This window comes from Ovis canadensis, chromosome 11 (assembly GCF_042477335.2).
Source record: "Ovis canadensis isolate MfBH-ARS-UI-01 breed Bighorn chromosome 11, ARS-UI_OviCan_v2, whole genome shotgun sequence".
Taxonomy (NCBI): domain Eukaryota; kingdom Metazoa; phylum Chordata; class Mammalia; order Artiodactyla; family Bovidae; genus Ovis; species Ovis canadensis.
In genome coordinates, this window is record NC_091255.1 from 52849396 (window position 1) to 52873290 (window position 23895).

The 23895-nt window shown below is 47.6% G+C and overlaps 1 protein-coding gene across 1 annotated transcript in view; it reads left to right on the forward strand.

Moving 5' to 3' along the window:
• Positions 1 to 538: 538 nt before the first annotated feature.
• Positions 539 to 23895, forward strand: part of DBF4B (DBF4B-CDC7 kinase regulatory subunit) — a 28595-nt gene continuing 5238 nt past the window's right edge. The window contains exons 1-10 of the mRNA XM_069541625.1: positions 539 to 681; positions 1061 to 1123; positions 9895 to 10049; positions 12015 to 12200; positions 13142 to 13192; positions 13990 to 14077; positions 15194 to 15267; positions 16963 to 16996; positions 18427 to 18472; positions 20904 to 21020. Coding sequence (XP_069397726.1) covers positions 1090 to 1123; positions 9895 to 10049; positions 12015 to 12200; positions 13142 to 13192; positions 13990 to 14077; positions 15194 to 15267; positions 16963 to 16996; positions 18427 to 18472; positions 20904 to 21020 — 785 coding nt within the window. The 5' untranslated portion in view covers positions 539 to 681; positions 1061 to 1089. The remainder of the gene's footprint in view (positions 682 to 1060; positions 1124 to 9894; positions 10050 to 12014; positions 12201 to 13141; positions 13193 to 13989; positions 14078 to 15193; positions 15268 to 16962; positions 16997 to 18426; positions 18473 to 20903; positions 21021 to 23895) is intronic.

A 23895-nucleotide genomic window follows, 5' to 3' on the forward strand; every position in this document is an offset into this window, starting at 1 on the left:
TGGAAGTCACAGTTGGCTGGGTAAGTACGGTTTTAATGGAGAGGTGAGAATCAAGCTCTGATCAGGTGAATTGAAGACAACATGGAAGTGAGGAATGGAGACACCACTTTTGAGATTTTGCGGGGCGGGGGGGGGGGTGGATAAGTGGAAAATGAAGGGAGACAAAAGATGTGAAGATGAAATTCTATGTATGTGAAATCTTTATGTAAACTGTAGACGCTCTGTCTACAAGGGTTAGGTTTATTTTGTTATTATTGAACCCCTAGGAATTTCAAACTGGCTCAGTGTGAAGAATCACTAAGACGCTACTGCTAGTCCCCAGGTCTCTGGCTATTAAACCTCAAAAGATCTCAAGCCTATGAAAAGTGGACAGATGAAGAAACAGACAGAGCAGAGTGAAAGATAAAGGGGAAGAGAGAGGTTGGCCTAGCTAAGATTGTCCTCCGAGGGCCCCCGTATGGCAGTCTCACAGCTCTTACGTAATTTTAGGGGCGGGGCCAACAGGAAATTTAAACCGAGCCCGCGGCCGAGGGCGCCTAGAGACTATGCTGTAGCTGCAGAGAAGCAGTCGGTGACCGGAGCTTGAAAGAGCCCATGGAGCCCGCGACTGGGATACGGCGGCCTTGAAGGAGTACGGAGACTGGGAAAGAGCAGAGAATTGGAGGAGGGATCCGGGAAAGGGTACGGATGCTGAAAAGGGGAAGGAGGGATAAGAAGGAAGGTGGAAAGGGTCAAAGGAGTTAAAGAGGGGTTCGGGGTTGGGAAGTGGGCACAGGAATTGGGAAGCAGATAGGTTACGGGAGCTGGGAGGGTAGAGGGACCGGGGAGGAGTCATAGGAATTGAGGAGACAGAGGTCTAAAGGGGCGGAGAGACTGGGGGAACAACAGCCTGGAAGGAGGCGCGGGAACCGAGAGGGGATGTGGGTTGGGATGGAGTTGAGTCTTGGGGTTCCCGGGAGCCTCGATGGAAATTGTGCAGGATTTGGGAGTTTGGAGGAGGGGATGATGGAATGTCGAAGATTAGCGGAGGTGGTTCACCTGACGTTTTGTCCTTTTTCAGGCAACGACCGCCTTCAACTGGAGAGTTCAATGGATGAGAGTAGGCTACGGACTCCGGACCCAGGTAGGTAACAGGGCCAAAATGAGGGTTTCGAGGTCACACTTGGTACTCCTGCCCCACAGTCTCTTGGGAAGAAAAGGCCGAAAAATGTTAGCTCTCTTGAGGTTTTCTAGTTACTGTGTGTGTGTGTGTGTGTGTGTGTGTTGGGAGGGGGTTGTTTATGTTGAGGGATGTCATGGATCATTAAGGAATTCATGATAAAGGTCAAACAAGAGTTTTCCCTCTGATATTATGAGCAGATGGAGAGTCAGGATGGAGTAACTTATTAAACCTATATTCATGGTTACTTTTACTATAAAATTCTTAAATTTATTGATAAACTTAAAGAGCCCCACCCAATTAGATAAGTATTTTAGCACTAGTCACTTCCCTCAATGCTCCCTTCTGCCCTCTTAGTATCATCTAGTTTGAGTTCTGGATTTTTACAGATATGCCATTTCGTTGTTGCCTTTTAAATGGTGATATATTTCACTAAATTATTTACTCTCCCTTCCCTTATGGTGTTGCTTTCTTCTGGCTCTAGTTCTCTTTTTGCTGATGAACTTCCTCCAAGCATATTTTCAAAAGGGGGCTTTATGTGATAAACTTTTTGAGTCTTGTATGCCTTTATTTCACCCTTGTATTAAAGTCCTTGAGTGAGGTTTTCCCCTTCAACACATTGAAAAGTGACAGTGGGCTCTTCTTGCTAAAAAGTAGATGCTGTTGAGAACTGATGTCAATCTGATTCTTGTTCCTTAGTGTATGACCTGCATTTCCGTGTAGAAGATTTTAGATTATTCTCTCTGCATTTGTTCTTAAAATTCACAATAACATAACTGTTGTTAATTTTGGAGGGTTTTAGTTTTCATAAAAACAAAGATACAAGAATTGAAAACATGCGGGTCAAGAAGCAACAGTTAGAACCAGACATGGAACAACTGACTGGTTCCAAATTGGGAAAGGAATATGACAAGGCTGTATATACAGAGAACATCATGCAAAATGCCAGACTGGATGAATCACAAGCTGGAATCAGGATTGCCAGGAGAAATATCTGCCTCAGATATGCAAATGGTAACACTCTAATGGCAGAAAATGAAGAGAAACTAAAGAATCTCTTGATGATGGTGAAAGAGGAGAGTGAAAAAGATGGCTTACAACTCAGCATTCAAAATACTAAGGTCATGGCATCTGGTCCCTTACTTCATGCCAAACAGAAGGAGAAAAATTGGAAACAATGACAAATTTTATTTTCTTGGGCTCCAAAATCACTATGGACAGTGACTACAGCCATGAAATTAAAAGATGCTTGCTCCTGGGAAGAAAAGCTATGACAAACCTAGAGAGCATATTAAAAAGCAGAGACATTACTTTGCTGACAAAGGTCTGCATAGTCAAAGCTATGGTTTTTCCAGTAGTCATGTAAAGATTTGAGCATTGGACTGTAAAAAAGGCTGAACACCAAAGAACTGATGCCTTCAAACTTTGGTGCTGGAGAAGATTCTTGATAATCTCTTGGACTGCAAGGAGATCAAACCAGGCAATCCTAAAGGAAATTAACCCTGATTATTCATTGGAAGGACTGATACTGAAGCTGAAGCTCCAATATTTTGGCTACTTGATGCAAAGAACTGACTCACTGGAAAAGACCCTGATGCTGGGAAAGATTGAAGGCAAAAGGAGAAGCAGGTGGCAGAGGATGAGACAGTTAGCATCACTGACTCAATGGACATAAATTTGAGTAAACTCCATGAGATAGTGGAGGACAGAGGAGCCTGGCATGCTACAGTTCATGGGGCTGCAGAGTCAGACACGACTTAGCAACTGAACATCACCCATTCATCTGCAAATGACTGTGCACATTGCTCTGTTTTTTTAAAATTTTTATTTACTTATTTTTGACTGCACTGGGTCGTCTTTTCTATTCAAGCTCTTTCTAGTTTCGTCCAGGAGGGTCACTCTAGTTGCCATGCACTGGCTTCTCATTGCAGTGGCATCTCCTGTTGCAGAGCACGGTCTCTAGGGCAGGCGGCCTCTAGAGCACAGGCTCAATAATTGTGTCTCAGGCTCAGCTGTTTCAAGGCATGTGGGATCTTCCCAGATCAGGGGTCAAACCCTTGTCTCCCGCATTGGCAGGTGGATTCTTTACCACTGAGCCACCAGGGAAACCCTAGCTGGGATTACTTTTTAATGTTAATCTCTGTTGGGTGATGGGGGTAGTGGGTTCTTAATCCACATGACTAGAATGAATTTGAACTCCAGTCTCTTCAGAGGCTTGTACTTTGGATTCTCAGTGAAGATTTTCCTTTCATGTGGAGCCCAGGCTAAGGTAGGCAGTATTCCATTTTTGTCTTTTCTAATGGATGGATTATTTTCTGGCTTCCCTTTTCTCCTAGATTCATGCAGGAGTTCCCAATCCTCATTCCCCACTTTAGGCTTGCACAAGACCTCATCTTCATGGCTCATGTGGCTCTTCAGTCCCAAGTCCTTGGCTTTTAAGTCCACAGACTCCCTCAGGGCAGTCAGCATTCGCTTTCACCACTGTGGCTTTCAACTTTCATCATGTGGGGCACTTTTGTTGTCTTCTTACTAATTTTGTGGACTTATCAGTTAGATAGGATTGGTATTTCTATTTCAGCTGGTATTTTTAGATATTTGCGTTAAGGAGGGCTTTTAGGTAACCTGCTCTCCAATATTACCTGAAATGAAGCCAAAATCCTCTCTTTCTCTTCAGCGTCCTGAAATTTCATGAATAGTGTGCCATGGGACATTTTTCATTCATGGAGCTAGCACTTGGTGGAAACTTTCAATCTGGAGGCTCATGTTCTTTAGTTCCTTTGTGTGGATTACCACATTTTATCCATTCATTAGTTGATGGACATAAGAGTTTTCTGTTTCCTGGCTATTATGAATGATACTGTTATAAACATTTGTTTCCAGGTTATCATTTTTTTCTTTGAATGTATACCTAGAAGTATAATTGCTGGGTCCTATGGTAAGTCAGATGGGGAAACAGTGGAAACAGTGTCAGAGACTGTTTTTTTGGGCTCCAAAATCACTGCTGATGGTGATTGCAGCCATGAAATTAAAAGACGCTTACTCCTTGGAAGGAAAGTTATGACCAACCTAGATAACATATTAAAAAACAGAGATATTACTTTACCAACAAAGGTCCGTCTAGTCAAGGCTATGGTTTTTCCTGTGGTCATGTATGGATATGAGAATTGAACTGTGAAGAAGGCTGAGCGCCGAAAAATTGATGCTTTTGAACTGTGGTGTTGGAGAAGACTCTTGACTGCAAGGAGAAGAGACTCCTTGGACTGCAAGGAGATCCAACCAGTCCATTCTGAAGGAGATCAGCCCTGGGATTTCTTTGGAAGGAATCATGCTAAAGCTGAAACTCCAGTACTCTGGCCACCTGGTGCGAAGAGTTGACTCATTGGAAAAGACTCTGATGCTGGGAGGGATTGGGGGCAGGAGGAGAAGGGGACGACAGAGGATGAGATGGCTGGATGGCAATACCGACGCTATGGACATGAGTTTGAGTGAACTCCAGGAGTTGCTGATGGACAGGGAGGCCTGGCGTGCTGCGATTCATGGGGTCTCAAAGAGTCGGACACAACTGAGCAACTGAACTGAACTGATGGTAAGTCTCTGTTTAACTTTTTGAGGAACTGGCAGACTTTCCCCATTGGCTACACCATTTACATTCCCACCAACAAAGTATGAGGATTCCGGTTCTGCAGGTCCTCACCAACACTTGTTATTACCTGACTTTTTTGTTAAAGCCATCCTAGTGTGTTTGGCATGAGACTTTATAGCTCAGGGTTTAGAGCACTAGTCTTATAAACCAGATGTCAGGAGTTCGTATCTCCCTGGGGCCTGCTAAGCAATTCTCTTATTGGGCTTCCCTTGTGGCTCAGACGGTAAAGAATCTGCTAGCAATGCAGGAGACCTGGGTGCGATTCCTGGGTTGGGAAGGTCCCCTGGAGGAGGGCATGGCAACCCACTCCAGTATTCTTGCCTGGAGAATCCCCATGGACAGAGGAACCTGGCAGGTTAAAGTCCATGCAGTCGCAAAGAGATGGACACAACTGAGGAACTCAGCACGCAGACAGTGGGTTTGAAGTGGTATCTCTTTGTGTTTTCAATTTACGTTTTCCTAACAAGGCTAATGACCTTGTGTATCTTTTCATGTGCTTATTGATCATTTGTATACCTTTGGAGAATGTCTATCTGTTGCTCATTTTTAAACAATTTTTTTTATTATTTGAGTGTTTTTTAACTGTTGTATTTTTTATATCCCTTATCTTCAATTAATTATTTTATTTACCTGCCGTTCTTCTTCTATGTTTCTAGTTTGCTCCTTGCCTTCTTGAGATATTTATTATGCTTAAAATTCTTCTTTCTGTCTGGTCCATTACCTATGACAGAAGGACACCTATGCCAGAGAAAGCTTCTTTTATAGTACTTGCTCTTCGGTTGCCTCATATTTTCTTAGAAGCTAATGTTCCCTTGAGGCTGCTAGCCACTCTAACTGATAATGTGCTCCTGGAAGGAAGATGCAAAAGCTTAGGTTCTATGTTATGCTCCTCCTTTGAGTTCAGGGGTTGGGGTTTGGTTAGAAGAGGAAAACCACCCTAAGGTGGGAAGCCCCTGGTTCCAGTGTCTCAGTCACCACCCCCCTCTAATACACGTGTTGCCTTGTACCGCTCATTTGCAAGAGCTGCTCTTTTCCTTGAGTTGTAATTTCCTGATTCACCAAATGAATAGTGAGGAGGGAGGGAAGCTCCTTTGTGCCAGCCAGCTCACTGACCTCCTTGACTTCACAACTCCCCTTGACCCTGACCTTTTGTTAACTGCTTCACACACACACACTCACACACACTCACACTCACACTCCACCACTGCCCTGATGTTACCCTGCTGTCTCTGGTTGGTGCTGGACTGCTTACCTGGCACTGGCTATAGGCAGGCAGGGGCCCACTGAGCACAACCAGAAGCCATTCTCCAGTCTCGCCCTCCTGCGAGTCCTGGCACTCTTCCGCTCTCGGCTTGCTGTTCACCCAGCGCAGCGCCACCCACACTCGCACGCCAGTGTCTGGCTCTGCCATTCATCCCATCTAATTCCTTCTTTCTTCAGAGATTTCCCTAGGATTAGGTCCTGTGGAGAAAGTTGTAGGCCTGTGTGAATGTCAAAAGGGCTTACTCCAAGAAAGCCTTCTGTACAAATATTGAATCATTATGTTGTATCCCCTGAACTAATATAATGTTGTATGTCGGTTAGACTGCTCAATAAAAGGAAAAAGAGGACCTTCCCTGGCGGTTCAATGGTTTAGAATTCACCTCCCAATGCAGGGGTTACCGGTTCAGTCCCAGGTTACAGAGCTATGACCCCACATGGCTCACCTTCTGGAGAAGATGGCCTTAGGGAGGGACCCAGAATGGCTACAGTGAGAATAATGCCCTGGCCTGACATCCAGCTGGTATGCCTGGATCAGATGTTTCTGGCCAGTCTCCATCCTGAGTGCTTATTAAGTATTTGAATAGCTCCTAAATACCATTACCTGACACCATTTATGATAGTTTACGTATCCCATATGGGCTGCCCATGAGAGTGGGTGTTTATTGTTAGCACTATTTCAGAAGCGAGGAAGTAGAGACTGAGACATCTCAGGTAAGGTTACTGGGACTTTCTCAGGGTTGCACAGCTAGTGAGAGATGGAGGGAGGGCTCAGAACAAAGGCCTTTTCTGTTAAATGCCCAGCGGACTTTCCAGTTTTTGGTCTCTAACTACCTAGGACTTTCAGGAAAAGGGAGGTTTACAGGACCAGAGGGTGAATGCTGGAAGGTTAGATGCTAGCTGAGGATGGGAAAGCAGGATCTAGTTTAAGCATTATGGGAATGGTAATCACAAGTAAGTCAAACATCTCTTCCCAGGGACTTCTTGGTGGTGCCGTGGCTAATACTCCAAGCTCCCAATGCAGGGGGCCTGGGTTCAATCAGTGCTCAGGGTACTAGATCCCACCTGCCACAGCTGACGAAACCAAGACCCAGTGCAGCCAAATTTAAAAAAAAAAATCTCTCCCCCAAGTAGTTTTTGGTCTAATGGAAACCCAAAGGAATGAGTAAACAAGAATATGAAGCTGAAAATACTACAAGGACAGATAATAAGTAATTTGTAACTCAGAAAAAGAAAAATAGTATCTCATCAGGGCAAGCAGGGTTTAACTGAGGAGGTCCAATTAAAAGCCTGACTGGGTGGTAGATAGGAGAGTTGCAGGAATTTATAGAATCAAAGAGTTTTAGAAAATTTTTTAAAATATCAGGTCCAGGGGCTTCCCTGGTGGCTCCATGGTAAAGAATACACCTGCCAATGCAGGAGACACAAGTTCGATCCCTGATCTGGGAAGATCTCACACGCCTCGGAGCAACTAAGTCTGTGCCGCACAACTGTTGAGCCTGTGCCCCGGAGCCCAGGAACCGCAACTGTTGAAGTCCACACACCCTTGGGCCCGTGCTCCACAACAAGAGAAGCAACCGCAGTCAGTACCTGTCCTCTTACTTCTGTCAGGCTCATATTCTTCTTTACTCTCTCCTTTGGGTCTGCCTCTGACTTCATTAGACCAGGAACTATTTGGGGAAGAGATTTTTTTTTTCATTCAGTTCAGTTCAGTTTCGTCTGACTCTCTTCGACCCCATGGACTGCAGCACGCCAGGCTTCCCTGTCCATCACCCACTCCCAGAGCTTGCTCAAACTCATGTCCATCAAGCTGGTGATACCATCTCGTCCTCTGTTGTCCCCTTCTCCTGCATTCAATCTTTCCCAGCATCAGGGTCTTTTCCAATGAGTCAGTTCTTCGTATCAGGTGGCCAAAGTATTGGAGCTTCAACTTCAGCACAAGTCCTTCCAATGAACATTCAGGACTGATTTCTTTCAGGATTGACTGGTTTGATCTCCTCGCAGTCCAAAGGACTCTCAAGAGCCTTCTCCAACACCCCAATTCAAAAGCATCAATTTTTCAGCACTCAGCTTTCTTTATGGTCCAACTCTCACATCCATACATGACTACTGGAAAAACCACAGTTTTGACTAGACAAATCCTTGTCAGCAAAGTAATGTCTCTGCTTTTTAATATGCTGTCCAGGTTAGTCATAGCTTTTCTTCCAAGGAGCAAGCATTTAATTTCATGGCTGCAGTCACCATCTGCAGTGATTTTGGAGCCCAAGAAAATAGTCTGTCACTGTTTCCATCTATTTGCCACGAAGTGATGGGACCAGATGCCATGACCTTAGTTTTTTGAATGTTGAGTTTTAAGCCAGCTTTTTCATTCTCCTCTTTCACTCTCATCAAGAGTCTTTCTAGTTCTTCTTCATTTTCTGCCATAAGGGTGGTATCATCTGCATACCTGAAGTTATTGATATCTCTCCCTGCCATCTTGATTCCAGCTTGTGCTTCATCCAGCCCAGCATTTCTCATGATGTACTCTACATATAAGTTAAATAAGCAGGGTGACAATATACAGCCTTGACATACTCCTTTCCCAATTTGGAACCAGTCCATTGTTCCATGTCTGGTCTTAACTGTTGCTTCTTGACCTGCATACAGATTTCTCAGGAGACAGGTCAGGTGGTCTGATATTCCCATCTCTTTAAGGATTTTCCACAGTTTGTTGTAATCCACAGAGTCAATGAAGGAGAAGTAGATGTTTTTCTGAAATTCTCCTGCTTTTTCTATGATCCAATGGATGTTGGCAATTTGATCTCTGATTCCTCTGCCTTTTCTAAATCCAGCTTGAACATCTGAAAGTTCTCAGTTCACATACTGTTGAAGCCTGGCTTGGAGAATTTTGAGCATTACTTTGTTAGTGTGTGAGATGAGTGCAATTGTGCAATAGTTTGAACATTCTTTGGCATTACCTTTCTTTGGGATGAAAACTGACCTTTTCCAGTCCTGTGGCCACTGCTGAGTTTTCCGAATTTGCTGGCATATTGAGTGCAGCTATCAGGGCTTCCCTGATAGCTCAGTTGGTAAAGAATCTGCCTGCAATGCAGGAGACCCTGGTTTGATTCTTGGGTTGGGAAGATCCACTGGAGAAGGGATAGGCTACCCACTCCAGTATTCTGGGCTAGACAATTCCATGGACTGTATAGTCCATGGGGTTGCAAAGAGTCGGACACGACTGAGTGACTTTCACTTTCACTTTTTTCATTAATTAATTAATTTGGCTGCCACTGGATCCCTATGGCATGTAGGATCTTAGTTCCCCAACAAGGGATTGAACTGGTGTCCCTTGCATTGGCAGGCAGATTCTTAATTACTGGACTACCAGGGAAGTCCTTATAGTTCAGTGGTTTTTATTGCCAAATAGTATTCCATCATATGAATATATTGCATTTTGCTTACTGTTTTATTCACATTTGAATTGTTTCCACTTTGGGGCTACAATGAATAATGCTGCTATGGACTTTATCTGCATATATGTTTTCATTTCTCCTGGGAGTATGCCTAGGAATCGGATTGCTGAGTCTTATGTTAACTCTATACTTAACCTTTTGAGAAACAGCTGCACTGTTGCCTAAAGTGGCTGCGCCATTTTACATTCCCAACATCCATGTATGAGGATTGGGTTTCTCTGCACCTGGGCTTCCCAAGGGCAGGAACAGGAGTCTCGTGTCCACCTTGGTGCCCAGGGCCTGGCCAGGCACCACACAGGGGCTGTCGGCCGCGAAGGCTCCTGGCTCTCTCTTACCTCAAGCTTTTCATTGTCTTCCCCTTTATTGTTGTTTTCTAGGAGCTCAGCTTGGAGTTTCCAGTTGTCTGGGAAAATGCCAGAAGAGCTCACCAGATGCCAAGAGGCAGCCCTTTTCTGGAAAATCCTTCTACTTGGATCTGCCTGCTGGCAAGAACCTCCAGTTTTTGACGGGGGCCATTCAGCAGCTGGGTGGGGTAGGTAACCTGCTTCTCTCCCCTGTGGTGCCATGTGCCTTCGTGGATTAAAGGGCAGGAGCTGGAGAGGGGTTCTGTCTGTGACTTCCGGGTATTTTCAGAGGTATCACTGCATTTTCCAAAGCAGCGGAAATGTAAACCTTTTTTAAAAGTAAAGATAATTTTTTTTTCCTAATTAGAAAAGTAATTTCTGTTCATTCTAGAATTCTGGAGAACTGGAACAGCAGAGTGGCATTGCTAAGGAGTGGACTTGTTGGGATAGGAGAAATGTGTGGCCATTTATCTTTTTGCCATATTACAGAAGGTAGACAGACATACTTCTTCAACCTATCGCTTTAAAGATTTTTTAAAATTGTGATAAAACTTATATGACAAAATATGCCTTTGTAATTGTTTATGGTTCATTCTTCTTAATTTAAAAAAAGTTTTATTTTATTTTTTCTAAATTTTGGCTGCCATGGGTCTTAATTGTGGCACACAGGCTCAATAATTGCAGCGTGTGGACTTAGTTCCCCAACCAGAGATGGAATCCATGTCCCCTGCATTGGAAGGTGGATTCTTAATCACTGGACTACCAGAGAAGTCCCTGTAAATTAATTATTTTTAAATTCATGGACATTAATTACATTCACCCTGTTGTATAACCATCACTCTCGGTTTCCCAAAGTTTTATCACCCCAAACAGAAGCTCTGTAACCTTTAAGCAAGAACTTCCCATTTCACCTCCCCTTGCCTCCCCAGAATTCACATCTACATTACATTTCTGAATTTGCCCATTCTAGATACGTTGTATCAGTGGGATCACTGATGTTGGGCCTTTTCTTTCTGGTTTGTTACACTTTAAGGTAAAGGTTTCAAGGCTCACCCCTGCTGTAGAGTAGAGCAGAGTTTCCTTTCTCTCTCATGACTGAATCGTGCTCCACTGTATGGACAGACCACATTTTGCTTATCCATTCAGATGTTAATGGACATTCAGTTTGTTTCTGCTTTTTAGCTATTATGAATAATGCTGCTGTGAACATGGGTGGACAAGTATCCTTTCGAGTCCCTGCTTTCAATTCTGTCAGATGTATACCTTAGAGAGGAATTGCTGGGTCACCTCAACTTCTTTTTTAAACCTAAGTAAGTGCCAGGCTTCTCCAGTCACCCTTCAGAGAGGTCATCCATCCTTCTTTTCACAGGTGTGCTGGAGCTGGCTGGTCCTGGCTCATGAGAACCGATTGTTAGCATCTCTTTCCAGTCCCGCATTCAGGGATGTCATATGGCTACCTTGAAATCAGCCCCAGTAGTATTTTACCCCACAGAAACCAGCAAACACTACAAAGCAGGGTTGTTTCTTTTTTTTCCTTTCACCCCAAGAGTCCGGCATTAAGCGTTTGCCAGCTCACTACTGTTTATTTCCATCTTTTCTTCTTCCCCCAGACATGAGTTGTGTCGTTGTGTTTCCAGCACTGTTTTGGGTTTCTTAGGATGAGTCAGACCCTCTCAGTGTCATAAAGGGCTTGCAGGTAAGATGAGCGGATACTTAGGCAGCTGAGTAATATCCAGAACCCAATTTTATTTCAGGCTCCTCTTGGTAGTGTGGTCAAGATGACAGATGCAGCCTCTGGATGGCCCGGTGCATCTTCACAGCAAGATCACGGCTTAGCCAAGCTCTCGATCCTCCAGTCCCATCAGTGTGCCCTCACTCTGGGCAAACCCTAACCAGTCAGATACTCAGAGCCCACAAGGTTCTGCTGGGAGGAGCTACAGTTCTGGAGTCAAGAACCTCTGTCCTACATAAACCTTATTATATTTTGGGATGATGTCTTCTTGGGGGCCCAGCACAGGATTGCATCTGGTCTATTTAAGGACGTTGATTCTGGGGCTTCTGTGAGCCGACCTGATTTCCTTCCTTGACCTGTCATTATTGATGATTCTACCTCTGCCTTTGGGGTTTCAGCCACCTCTGTGATCTGGTTTCAGGTAATTGAAGGTTTTCTGAGCAAAGAAGTAAGTTACATCGTGTCCAGCCGCAGGGAGGCGAAGGCCGAGAGCAGCAGGACAAGTCACAGAGGCTGCCCCAGCCCCAGCGAGGTCACAGTGGACACACCGCCCGTGGCCAACCCAAAAGGCAGCCGTGCCAGGCCCGCACAGAAAGCCATGGACCCAGTAAGAACCTCCTGGGGCGGGAAGTGTGTGTCTAGTAAACGAAGGAAGCAGGCGTTTGTGAGCCCACTTCAACAGTTTCTGGTTTTAGTTTCATCTGGTTTATTTTAATCTCTCATTTGAATTCAGGGGCTGAAACTATCTTATCACAGCTCTGGATCCACACACCTCAGCGACATGCCGTCCTGATGCCCTCCCTTCTGTGATAAATTTTCACTTTTCCTGGGACTTCAGAGTCTGAGATTCAGAAACAGTAGGGGAGGACTTTCCTGGTGGTTCAGTGGTTAAGAATCCATCTGCCACTGCAGGGAACATGGGTTTGATCCCTGGTCCAGGAAGATCCCAAATACCACGGGGCAACTAAGCCCATGCACCGCAGCTACTGAATCTGTTGGCTCTAGAGCTTGCGCTCTGCAACAAGAGAAGCCCACCCCACAGCTCGAGTAGCCCCTGCTTACCACAACTAGAGAAAGTCCACGTGCAGCACGGAAGACCAGCACAGCCAAAAATAAGCAAACATTTTTTTAAAAAGTAAGAAAAAGAAACAGTAGGGGAATAAACCAGAGAGGGCTTGTTAGGATTGACCGACACTTGTCTGCTGGGAACTGTGAGCTTTTAAAGAGAGGTCTAAAAAAATAACAAAGAAGAAGAAGAGAGTCCCGGGACCTTTGTAACACTTAACCTTGGGTGAATTCAAAATGCCCCCTCCCCAGGCTCCAGGCCACCTGGGCTGCAGCTCCCTCTGAGTGACCCGAACCTGAGGATGGCTTTACCTTTATCTCTGGAAGGTTCTCCCAGCTTTCACTTCTGCCACTGCTCAGCTGTCCCTGCTCCCGGCTTTCCAAGGGACATGACTCCCAGGCGTCCTGGCCAGCCCCTGTGAAAACGTGTGTTTGTGCGCAGGTGGTCTCCACAGCTCCCCCATCGCCCCTTTCTTCCGCCAGGTGCCTCTGAGCAGAGGGAAGGAGCTCCTGCAGAAGGCCATCAGAAACCAGGTGAGCTGAGGGGGCCGGCTTGGAGGCCCGTGTGTCTGGCACAGGGAGAGAATAAGCCCTGCCTCCGAAGGTTCTGAAGCACTGAGACAAAAGACATGCCTGGCCAGACTTGTAGCACTGTCGTGATTGCCTCCTTTCTGATGAGGAAGTGGGGCTCAGAGGAGTTCAGTCATCTGTCCAGAGTCACCTGGGCTGGAGGTGGAAGAGCCAGGTTTTAACTCCATGATCTTAAGAGCCTGGGAGAAATGCGGTGGGGCGTCTTTTGCACGTAGCTCTTTATCCCTTCTGTGAGGACTCAGGGCCATTACAGTTGAGTGGCAGCAGGAGGAATTAGTGTGATCTTGCAGAGGAGTGGCTCGAGTGCCATCAGGCGGTGCCCCAGCCATGGTCTGTGACGCAGGAGGGTGGTGTGGCCAGCGTAGCTTCGTGTACGAAGAGGGTAGTGTTTATTGTGTCCCCCCTATGGGCTCAGAGCGTTCCTCACAGAGGCTCTCCCGACAAGCCGCTCGCATAAACACGCATGTCCCTTCCTGGTCCCGAGGTGGCCGGAGCAGAGCCACCAGCCAGATCAGCCATCCGTCCCTCTCAAGGTGGCCAGCCCGTGCAGAGGACAGGGTCCTCCCAGGGTTTGAAGTCGACTTTCCAGGCTCTGTGCTTGCTCCCCTGCCCACCTTCTCGCAACAGCTCCGCACATGGATGACCCGGAGCTCCCAGAAGCAAGGCCAGCCTGTCCCCAGGTGGTCGAGCCTCAGGTGGGGGGGTCTCGTCCTCCTGCCTGACTCCGCTTGTCTTTCCAGGGCAGCAGCAGCGGAGGCGGCAGTGGGCACAGCAGCAGCCTCCTGAGCAACGCCCGCTCCTGGGGGGTGCAGATTCTCCACGTGGACGGTACCCTTCCTGCCCAGGGCCGCAAAGGGGAGGGTGGCAACTTTGCCTGGGAACCTGGGCTGTGAGAGGGGTCTGAGTCAGGTACTGGCTGAAGCCAGATGTATCAGTCACTTACTGTATTGGTCCACAGAGGTGGAGAGCAGCCGCAGCAATAGCAGAGCACAGGTGCTGGGAAGGGCTGCTTCCTTTAACCCCGGTGCCAGCTTTCCTCAGCAGGATTGAATAAGAACTGATCCTAATATCCATTACCCCTTATCAGGTATTTACTCTGAGCTAGGAAGCACCTCATTTAATCCTCACCACAGTCTCTGCCCATTGTACAGATGAGGAAGTTGAGCCTCAGAGAATAGATTGAGTAAATTACACACAGTCTTATCAGGCCCACATTCCCCCCTAGTTTGGCTCAACCACATTTCCTGTTCTTTCTTTCCTCTAGGGTTTGCCACACATTATGACCACCTGTGTGCAGGCTGTAATACATTTACATGAGAGCAGTTGTCTTGAATGTGCTGGCAGTGGCCAGCCCTCCCACCCAGCTCCACTTTGAGTCTGGCGCTTTCTCTGACCCATTAAAGGGGGCAGGTCTAGATCCAGCCTGAGATCTGCTGGAGGGGCAGGGAGCTGTGCCAGGGCAGGTCCTGGTCTGGGATGGTGGCATGTTCCATCGTCTCTGGAAAACCAGCCATTTCTGACTTGATCTAATTTCTTGCTTTTCTGTGTATTACAGAAGCTCCAGCATGTATAGCTTCTGCTGGGCCTCCCACCTAAGGATATGACTGAGTAGATGCCATGACTTGGTCTCCCCCACAAAACTGCTCTTCAGTAGCACCTTAAAGCCCTTTATGGGTCATCAGGCACCTCCTGTTCAAGACTTGTATTCAGTGCTCCAAAGGAGCATGCAGCCAGCATAGGTACTTTTCCAGGGATAGAGGACCCTGCGCTTTTATTATCAGCAGGTGCAGAGATGACACGTAGCCAGAAGGTGGCAGACAAGGCTGGTGTGATCCAGTGAGCCAGGCCATGTGGGACCTTCAGTCCCCGGGGCCCCAGGACAGGGCTGCGCTGGGGAAATGAGAAGAGGAAGCCTTTGGCCACACCCCTCTGTTTCCTCCCCAGAAATGCTGATACGGGTGCAGCAACTGTCTCTTGATGCTCCACGTGTGAAGAAACAAGGGCTGAAGAAGCCAGAGGTAGGTCATCCCCTCCCAAACCGAAGGGAAACGGGAAAGTCTGTGACAGCATTAGTAAATCCATGACCTGCCCCAGCCACCTCCTGCTGGCCTTGCTGGGAAAGTTGGGAGGGACATAGCCTCTCAGCTCAGCCCTGGTGCCCGCAGACCTGTGTAGGGCCAAGGACTGCCTGCAGGTAAGTCCTCATGGCCTGCTGGCCAGGCTGCCATTCTGAGGATAGTTCTTGGTCTGGAAATGAGCCTGCAGATTGCATGGGTGGTGGCAGGAGATGGTGGCATTTGAAATAGCTGCCATATTCCAAATTCTTGTTTGGCTTTTCCTTCTTTTGCTGGGGTTAGAACTGTGTACTACTTCAAGAGAGCCCAGGCTGATTTAAAGCCACAGGGTCTTCACCCAGCCCTGAATTCAAGGAAGAATCAGGCTCTCCAAGTCCGTCCAGGGCCTGGCACCCAGGAGAGGGACCGCATCCAAACCAGGTGGAACGCTCAGCCTCACCAGCCCTCACCCCACCCACTCTGGTCTGGGCATCTTTAAGGTTTTGCTGTAATGTAAACAGGGCTTCCCTGATGGCACAAGCATTAGAGAATCAGCCTGCAATGCAAGAGACCAGAGTTCGACCCCTGGGATGGGATGATCCCCTGGAGGAGGAAATGGCAACCCTCTGCAGTATCCTTGCCTGGGAAATCCCATAGACAGAGGAGCCAGATGGGCTACAGTCCATGGGGTCACATACACTTAAAGTCTCTTTCCCCTCTGACTTCTGCTCCCCAACCACCAAGCTCCCTCCCTGAAGTCAACAGTGTGAACAGTTGTGCAAATATCCTTCCAGAACTCCCAAGTATCTATAAGCAAATACATCAAAATTCCCCCCTTTTACACAAATGTGTGGTATTATTACTTTACTTTGTTCACTTAATAATCTCTTTTGTAGCTACTTGGGACTCTTTTGGGGCAAGTTTTGGGTGTAGTCTGCTGATGGGGGAGGGCCTGTTGAAGACTTCTTTGGGCTGTGTTGGCCCTGGTGGCGTGGCCTGGAAGAGAATCTGGGCCCCCTTAGGCCCAAAGGCCCAGACAGTTACATAGCCACTGGATCTCTCCTTCTGTCCACACCCTCCCAACTCTTTAGCTGATTTTTTAAAGATTTTGTTTCATTTGGTTTGTAACATTAGCTTTGTTTGACCTTGGCCTGAAAGCCAGTTTTGACAAACACAGTCAGGGTGTTTAAGATAGGGTACTGAAAACCAAAAGGCATCGTCTTCGCCTGCATCCTGTCGGCTGGCCTGGAATGCCAGCCGCGCCCAGAATGCACGGGCTGCTGCCAGTGAGCCCCTCCTCTGCGTCAGGTGTGTCACCTGCTGCAGTCTCATCTGTGCCACATCCGGGGTGTTAGGCGGGAACCCTGAGCATCATGGGCGGCACGGGCCCCGTTCCCACGGTGGTGGGGGGTGCTCTCCAGCCCTTGCTTGCTCTTTGCTCTGCCCTGCATTCCCTGCACAAAGTCAGGGCCCTTGAGATTCACTCACAGAGCTCACTATGCAAAGAGCATGGTGCTCAGGTCTGCTCCAGCTCAGGGTCCAGCCGTGGGCAGAAAGCTAAAGTGGGGCAGACGAGCAGCAGCTCAGCTCACCGGGCCCAGTTCCTTGACGCCCCCCCAGCTCCCTCACATCCTTAACCTATTTTTCCTTTCCATTCAGGGAACATGTCCAGCAGAGTCAAGAACACGGAAAGGTCAGTGCAAGAGCTCTTCCTCATTTAATTGCCATCCCTCCCTCCCTAAACGCTTCCCCACGACTCCCTCTGTGGCAGCATCTGCTCACTTTCCTGCAGCAGGAAGCAAGTCCAGGTTGTGTACAGCCTCACCCTGTTGCCAGGGCCCGAGCTTCAGAGAGGAGGGCAGTGGGAGAGGGACATCTGTGAGCAAGTCCAGGGCTGCTGGGCCGGGCCTTCTCTGTAGAGCCAAGACCCCTCTGGTCACTCTGGCTCCTGCAGCCTCTGGCTGTTCCTGGGCATCGATGGAAGTTCAGCATCCTTTTCTTTCTGATTCAGGAGCAGTTTGCGGTGGGCAGTTTGACAGCTGCCTACTACTTTCAGAAATGCCAAACTCCCTGAAATTGACAAATAGGCAGATTGACAGGCCCAGCTCCCGGCTCCTCTTGGACAGCAGGAAAGTTTCTCCCCCTGGATATTTCTCCCAAAGATGCTCTGTTAGTGGCATTTATTCATGCACAAGTGGGAACTAAAAAGGAAAGTCACTTGGCACCTCTTACGCTTGCAAATCAAGGAAGTCTGTGGGAGAATTGATTTTAATCACTGTGTCAGTTAATTAGAAAGACGAGGAGTCACCCCAAAAAAGTAATTAAGGAAGAAAGGCTGCCTCTGCTCGGGCACTGGGAGCTGAGACGCGCCAGCCTCTTGGGGATTTGGTGGCAGCTAGCTGTGCCCAGCCTTTTGGTGCCTCACCCTTTGACAGGACTTCTGGGCGTCATGGAAGGGCAAAAGGGGTTTATAATACCTCAGAGAATCTGTAAACTGTGCAGATAGCCAGCTAGTAAGGGACAAATCTCTTGATTAACTGACTCCAAATCTGTTTTCCCAGCACCCCTTTGCCCTATTTTTTTCAAGAACCAGATTTCACTTTTTTTTTTTTAACTGTCCTTCTGCCAAGACCTCGAAACACTCTTCAGTTCTCCTTCTTGCTGTTCCTCCCCTCCAAAACCCCAGGCTCCTCGTGGAGAATTCTGTCTGAGAACCATCCTCAGGCCCCCTTGGGATTCTGAGACACCAGGAGTTAAGGTCTGGAAGGAGCTGAGGCTCTTAGCAGAAACCAGCAGGGGCTGGGTTTCTCTTACCCAGCCAGATTCCTGACTCTCAAGGTTGACAGCCTTCAGCACCCACATGCAGGAGGCTGAAGGTGGGCGCATTTAGGACTCTGGGGCACCCTGTAGCCTCTCCCCTCAAGGGTGGTAGAGGCTGGAGGAGATGGCAGCAGGGGCCTCACTCAGCCAAAGGAAAGGCACACCTTGGGGCCGCGAGGGCTCTGGCCCTGAGAGCCTCTTGGGCTTTGGCAGAGCCTCGTCTCTCTGAGCATTTCCTGCGGGAGGAGCTTAGGCTCTGCACCAGGGCAGACAGATGGCTGACGGGCGCACTCTTCCTTCCAGTGGCCAGACTGAAGGCACCGTTCCTCAAAGTCGAAGATGAGAGCAGGTGAGTGGACCACCAGACCTACATGGAGGAAAGGTACTCAGGGGCCCCAGGCTGCCATGGAGAGGTCTCATATAGATCAGAGGAGCCATGCCCAGCTGGCACTGCTCTTGGTCATTAATCAGAGGTTAATAATCCTGTATGTGAATTCCTTCCTTATTATTTTTTTTTAATATTTATTTATTTGGCTGTGCCAGGTCTTAGTTGTAGCACGTGGGATCCAGTCCCCTGACCAGGGATCGAACCTGGGCTCCCTGCCCTGGGAGCTCAGAGTCTTGGCCACTGGACCACAAAGGAAGTCCCTGAATTCCTTCCTTTCAAAGCTCTGCTTTTTTTGAGTCTGTGATGTTGCATCCAGGCTGTTTGACTCCCCATTTCCCCCATGTGTACACTGACCCTCAATACCAAATCATTGCTGGTGTTAGTGCTGGTATAGTCTTTGCTAAAGTGAGGATCTCTGCAGTGCTATTGGGGTTCCCTTGTCAGACCACCTTGTATCAACACTTGACAAAGGCTTTCTGTTTGCTGTGTAAAACCATTTCCTGGTATGTGTTATCTCCTCATAGCCGTGGAGAAGAGTCCATCCTCTTCCCAGTGGGGGAACTGAGGTCAGAGACATTAAGGGACACGGACACAGCCACTTTGCTAGTAAGTCTTAGTCTGAGGCTAGAGTCCACATCCAGCCCGGGGCCCTCTCCCCTCTGCCCTGGCTGTCCCTGTGAGGGCCCTTTCCTACCTAGCAGGAGGGTCACATCAATGATAACCTGATGAGCTGTTAGCCACCTGGGTTGTCACTGACTCTTTGGTAAGTACCAGATTAAAAGTCTGTGAACATCTAGAATTAACCCCAGAAGTTTTTTTAAAGCCCAGGTGTCCCCAGAAGAGACTGCTGGGTCAGAATGCTCTGTGTCCCTCAGCTTTGGGCTGGCCACCGAAAGACCCAGCCCCAGAAGCCTGGCAGGCCTGCCCATGCTTCACCACGCTGGACAGAGTTGGCGCTGGTGGCTCAGAAGCCAGTAGAAAGAATCCAGGGCTGGAAGGAGGCCCTCTCATCTCCCCTTCCACAGGCGGGTGGGGGGAGGGGGCATGTCCTTCACATTCCGCCCTTCACAACCAGCCAGGTACAAGCAGTCATGACTGGAACACTGTGGCCAAGACACCACTAGGGCCTTAGTGTCTCTGCACATGGAGCTGAGCCTTCTCTCGATCCTTCTTACGTGCTGTTCTAAAGCAAGCACTCTTCAAAACCCAACATAGCTGCACCAGCCTCAACTTTTCAACCTCCTCAGCAGAAACAAAATAACACGAGGAGGGCGAAAGGCGGGGTACCAGGGCTGTGAAGGGTGCCTCCTTCTCCTTCAGGATCCAAGAAGACTTTTTATTTTGGCTGTGCCGTGCACTCTGCGGGATTTTAGTTCACCAACCAGGAATCTAACTTGGGCCCCCTGCGGTGGAAGCTGGGAGTCCTAGCCACTGGACTGCCAGATAAATCCCCAAGAAGACTCATTGGTTAATTTCCTCCTGAGGCTGCAGGGTCTCAATATGCCCCTGGAACCCAGGGCCTGCTTTCCCCTGGAGCACCGTCCACTGCACCCCAACATGGTGTGGTCAGGGGCTGCCAAGTACCCACAGATCACCACATCTGGCTCCGAAAGTCTCCTGAATGTGAGCTACTTAAAGCAAATGACTCAGTGCATGTCTGACTGCCCAGAACCTTCACTGCGCCTCTCTTTTCCATTCAGAGCACCACCCCTCAGATAGTACAAAGGCCCAGCCCATAGCAAAAATATTCCTCTTCATGGAACAGGAAGATCACTGATCTGGTCTTAACATCCTTGCATTTAGATTCTGCCAGGCTAGAGTTCTCAGAGGTCACTTGAGGGTCAAGAAACAAAATGGAAAGGTGGGACGAACTAGATCAGAAGTTGGGAGACGTGGCTTCCCATCTGGACTTGGCCGCTTATAGGTCATGAGCCCTTGGGCAAGCCACAGAACGTTTAGGACTTTGTTTCCTCTTCTATGATATAAAACATGAAAACACCATTATTCTGCTCAGCTCAGAGGTTGCAGGATATGGGGAGAGGCAGTGATTGTAAATAGGCTTGGAAAGTAGACAGGAAGAGTGTTAATTTAAAATATTAATCTAACCTAGTAAGGCAGATAAGAGTGTTGTTCTAGTATGTAAAAGCTGGGCAAGTGAGGGGTTTCCCTGGTGGTCTGGTGGTTGAAATTCTAAGCTTCTAATACAGGGGGCACGAGTTTGATCCCTGGTCGAAGAACTAAGATCCCACATGCTATGCGACATGGCCCAAAAAAGATGGGCAGGTGAGAGTCTGCTTTATTAAGGTGGGAATTCTCAGGAGTTGGGCTGGCCCCTCTTCCTCACCTTTTCCCTTCCCCACTGGAGTCAAAATGGAAGTTTTGTGTGTTTCAGGAAGTTTCGTCCTTTCCACCTTCAGTTTAAATCCTTTCCTGAAATTTCTTTTCTGGGACCCAAAGCCGCCAGCCCTTTTGAGGCCCCGATGACTCCAAGCAGTTCACACCATACCAGGTGGGTCTTTCTGGTTCCTGAGTACAAGGGCTGGTTCCCAGTCAAAGTCCTCCCCGCTGGGGCCTTGCTGGTCAGCCTGGGGAACGGCCATGTGTTAGCTCCTTAGGCAAAGTCTATTCTGGGAACTTAGCCCAGAGAAGAGGGACACCGGGAGTGTCCATCCGCTTTATCTGGTGTTCTCCATCCGTACTGAAGACCTTGACTTGTGTCCAGAGGGCATGAGGCTGGTTTCTGAACCTCTTTCTTAGAGTCTCCTTGTGAAAGTGAAGTCGCTCAGTCATGTCTGACTCTGCAGCCCCATGGACTGTAGCTTAAGGGACTCTCCTTGGGGGCCCGTTAAAAATGCAGGTTCCTGGACTTCCCCCCTGCAGAATCACAGTCTCTGGTGATGGAGGCCCCCAGAGCTCCGTGTTCCCAGGCTCCCCACGTGGTTTCAGCGCACATCCACATTTGAGGCCTTTGAAGCTAAACATAGCAGGCAGAGGGTCTAGGGGGCCTGCCACACTGTGTGGCCTGAAGTGACTTGTAAGCTGCTTGGACTCCTACTCTGCAGGTAGGTGAGTTTGGACCCTTCATTGACCAACGTGCAGAAGGCATGCGGTTCAGGTGATGACCTGGACACCTTCCCAGACCTTTCTAACGTACGGGCCAGGAGACTAGAGGGCAGATGTCTAGCCCGAGGGTCCCCAGTGCCAGGGAGGGCCTGTGGTTTCCGCCAGCAGACAGGGGCTAAGGGGTCAGGAAATATTGCGAATGGGAGGAAAAACAGAAAGGGACTGTGGCAGTAAAGAGCAGAGGAAGGCGAGAACACGCCAGGGTGAAGTCCAAGGGCCCTTCATCCCTTTCCCAGAAGATACAAGGGACACAAGCGGGGCAGCCCAGCAGCTGCCTGGGCTGGGGCTGCGTGGGGTGCTTGGCCTGGGAAGGCCTGGGGATGGCACAGGAGCTGATAAAGGGAAGATGAAGGGTTTACAGTGAAACGTCTGTATTCTTTGCCCATCCTCCAATCTCTAGACCATGAGTCTCTCCAGAGAGAGTTTATGGACAGTACATCGTGTACCCTTTGTTCTCTCTTCTCACAAAGAGTAGCAAGATATTCACTGTGCTGGATCTTGATTTTTCCCACTGAATATTTCTTAATTTCCTATTAGTACCTGAAGAGCGTCTCCATTCCCTTTAGTTACTGCAGGGTATTCCATGGTATGGATTTACCGTATTTTATTTAACATATGCGTGGATGATTTCCAGTCTTTTGCAGTGAATAGTCTTGTTCAGAGTAAATTATGATTGTTCAGATATTTCTGCAGGACAAATTCCTAAAAGTGGAAATGCCAGGTCAAAGGGTGCCCACATTTATAATTTTGAGAAGTACAGCCAAATTGCTTTTCATGGAGGTAATGCCAGGGTACGCTTTCACTCACAGTGGACCAGAGCCCATTTTCCCATCCCCGTGGCTAAGATAGTGAGCTGTCAGACTTGTGACTTCAGCCAGTCTAATAGATCAAAAACCATATCTCAGTGTAATGTAATTTTCATTTTTCTCTTTATGAATGAGCTCAAGTATGTTTTCCTATGTTGGATCATTTGACTCTCTCTTTTTTTAAATCTCTTTTTGTGTGAACCTTTTTCATAGCCTTTGCCAGTTTTTCTGTTCAGTTATTGATCACTTATTGATTTGTAAGGAGCCCTTTGCTATGTTATTAGTTATAAATACCCTCCTCAGTTCCTGGTGTGTTTTTTTGAGTTTGCTTATATTTTCTACCATGCATATATATATTTTTAATTGTTTGTCATTGAACTTATCAGCTTTTTTACCATTTCCTGGGTTTTGTGTCATACTTAGAAAGTCCTTAGCGGAATAGTTTGGACCCACTGAATTTGTTCAGTCAAATACCAGTACCCCACAGGCTGTTTAAAAATGCAGGACTGACTACAAATAATAAATGCTGGAGAGGATGTGGAGGAAAGGAAACCCTTCTACGCTGCTGGTGGGAATGTAAATTGGTGTAGCCACTGTGGAAAACACTATGGAGTTTCCTTAAAAAATTAAAAATAGAGTTGCCATATGACCCAGCAGTCCCACTCATAGGCATATATCTGGAGAAAATGCTAATTCAAAAAGATACTTGCACCTCAATGTTCATAGCAGCAATATTTACGATAGCCAAGACACAGAACCAACCTAAATGTCCATAAATGGATAAAGAAGATGTGGTGTATATATACATATATATATGTATACACACACACACACAGTGAAATTCTGCTCTGCTCAGCCATAAGCAAGACTGAAACAATGCCATTTGTAGCAACATGGGTGGATTTAATAGAGATTATGAGTGAAGCAAATCAGAGAGAGATATCATATGATATCACTTATATGTGGAATCTAAAAAAATAATACAAATGAATTTATTTACAAAATAGACTCACAGACATAGAAAACAAATTTATGGTTACCAAAGGGGAAAGCAGTTGGAGGAGGGATCAGTTCAGTTCAGTTCAGTTGCTCAGTCTTGTCCGACTCTTTGCGACCCCATGGACTGCAGCACGCCAGGCTTCCCCGTCCATCACCCACTCCCAGAGCTTGCTCAAACTCATGTCTATCAAGTTGGTGATACCATCCAACCATCGCATTCTCTGTCATCCCCTTCTCTTGCCTTCAATCTTTCCCAGCATCAGGGTCTTTTCCAATGAGTCAGTTCTTTGTATCAGGTGGCCAAAGTATTGGAGCTTCAACTTCAGCACAAGTCCTTCCAATGAATATTTAGGACTGATTTCTTTCAGGATTGACTGGTTTGATCTCCTCGCAGTCCAAGGGACTCTCAAGAGCCTTCTCCAACACCCCAGTTCAAAAGCATCAATTCTTCGGCAC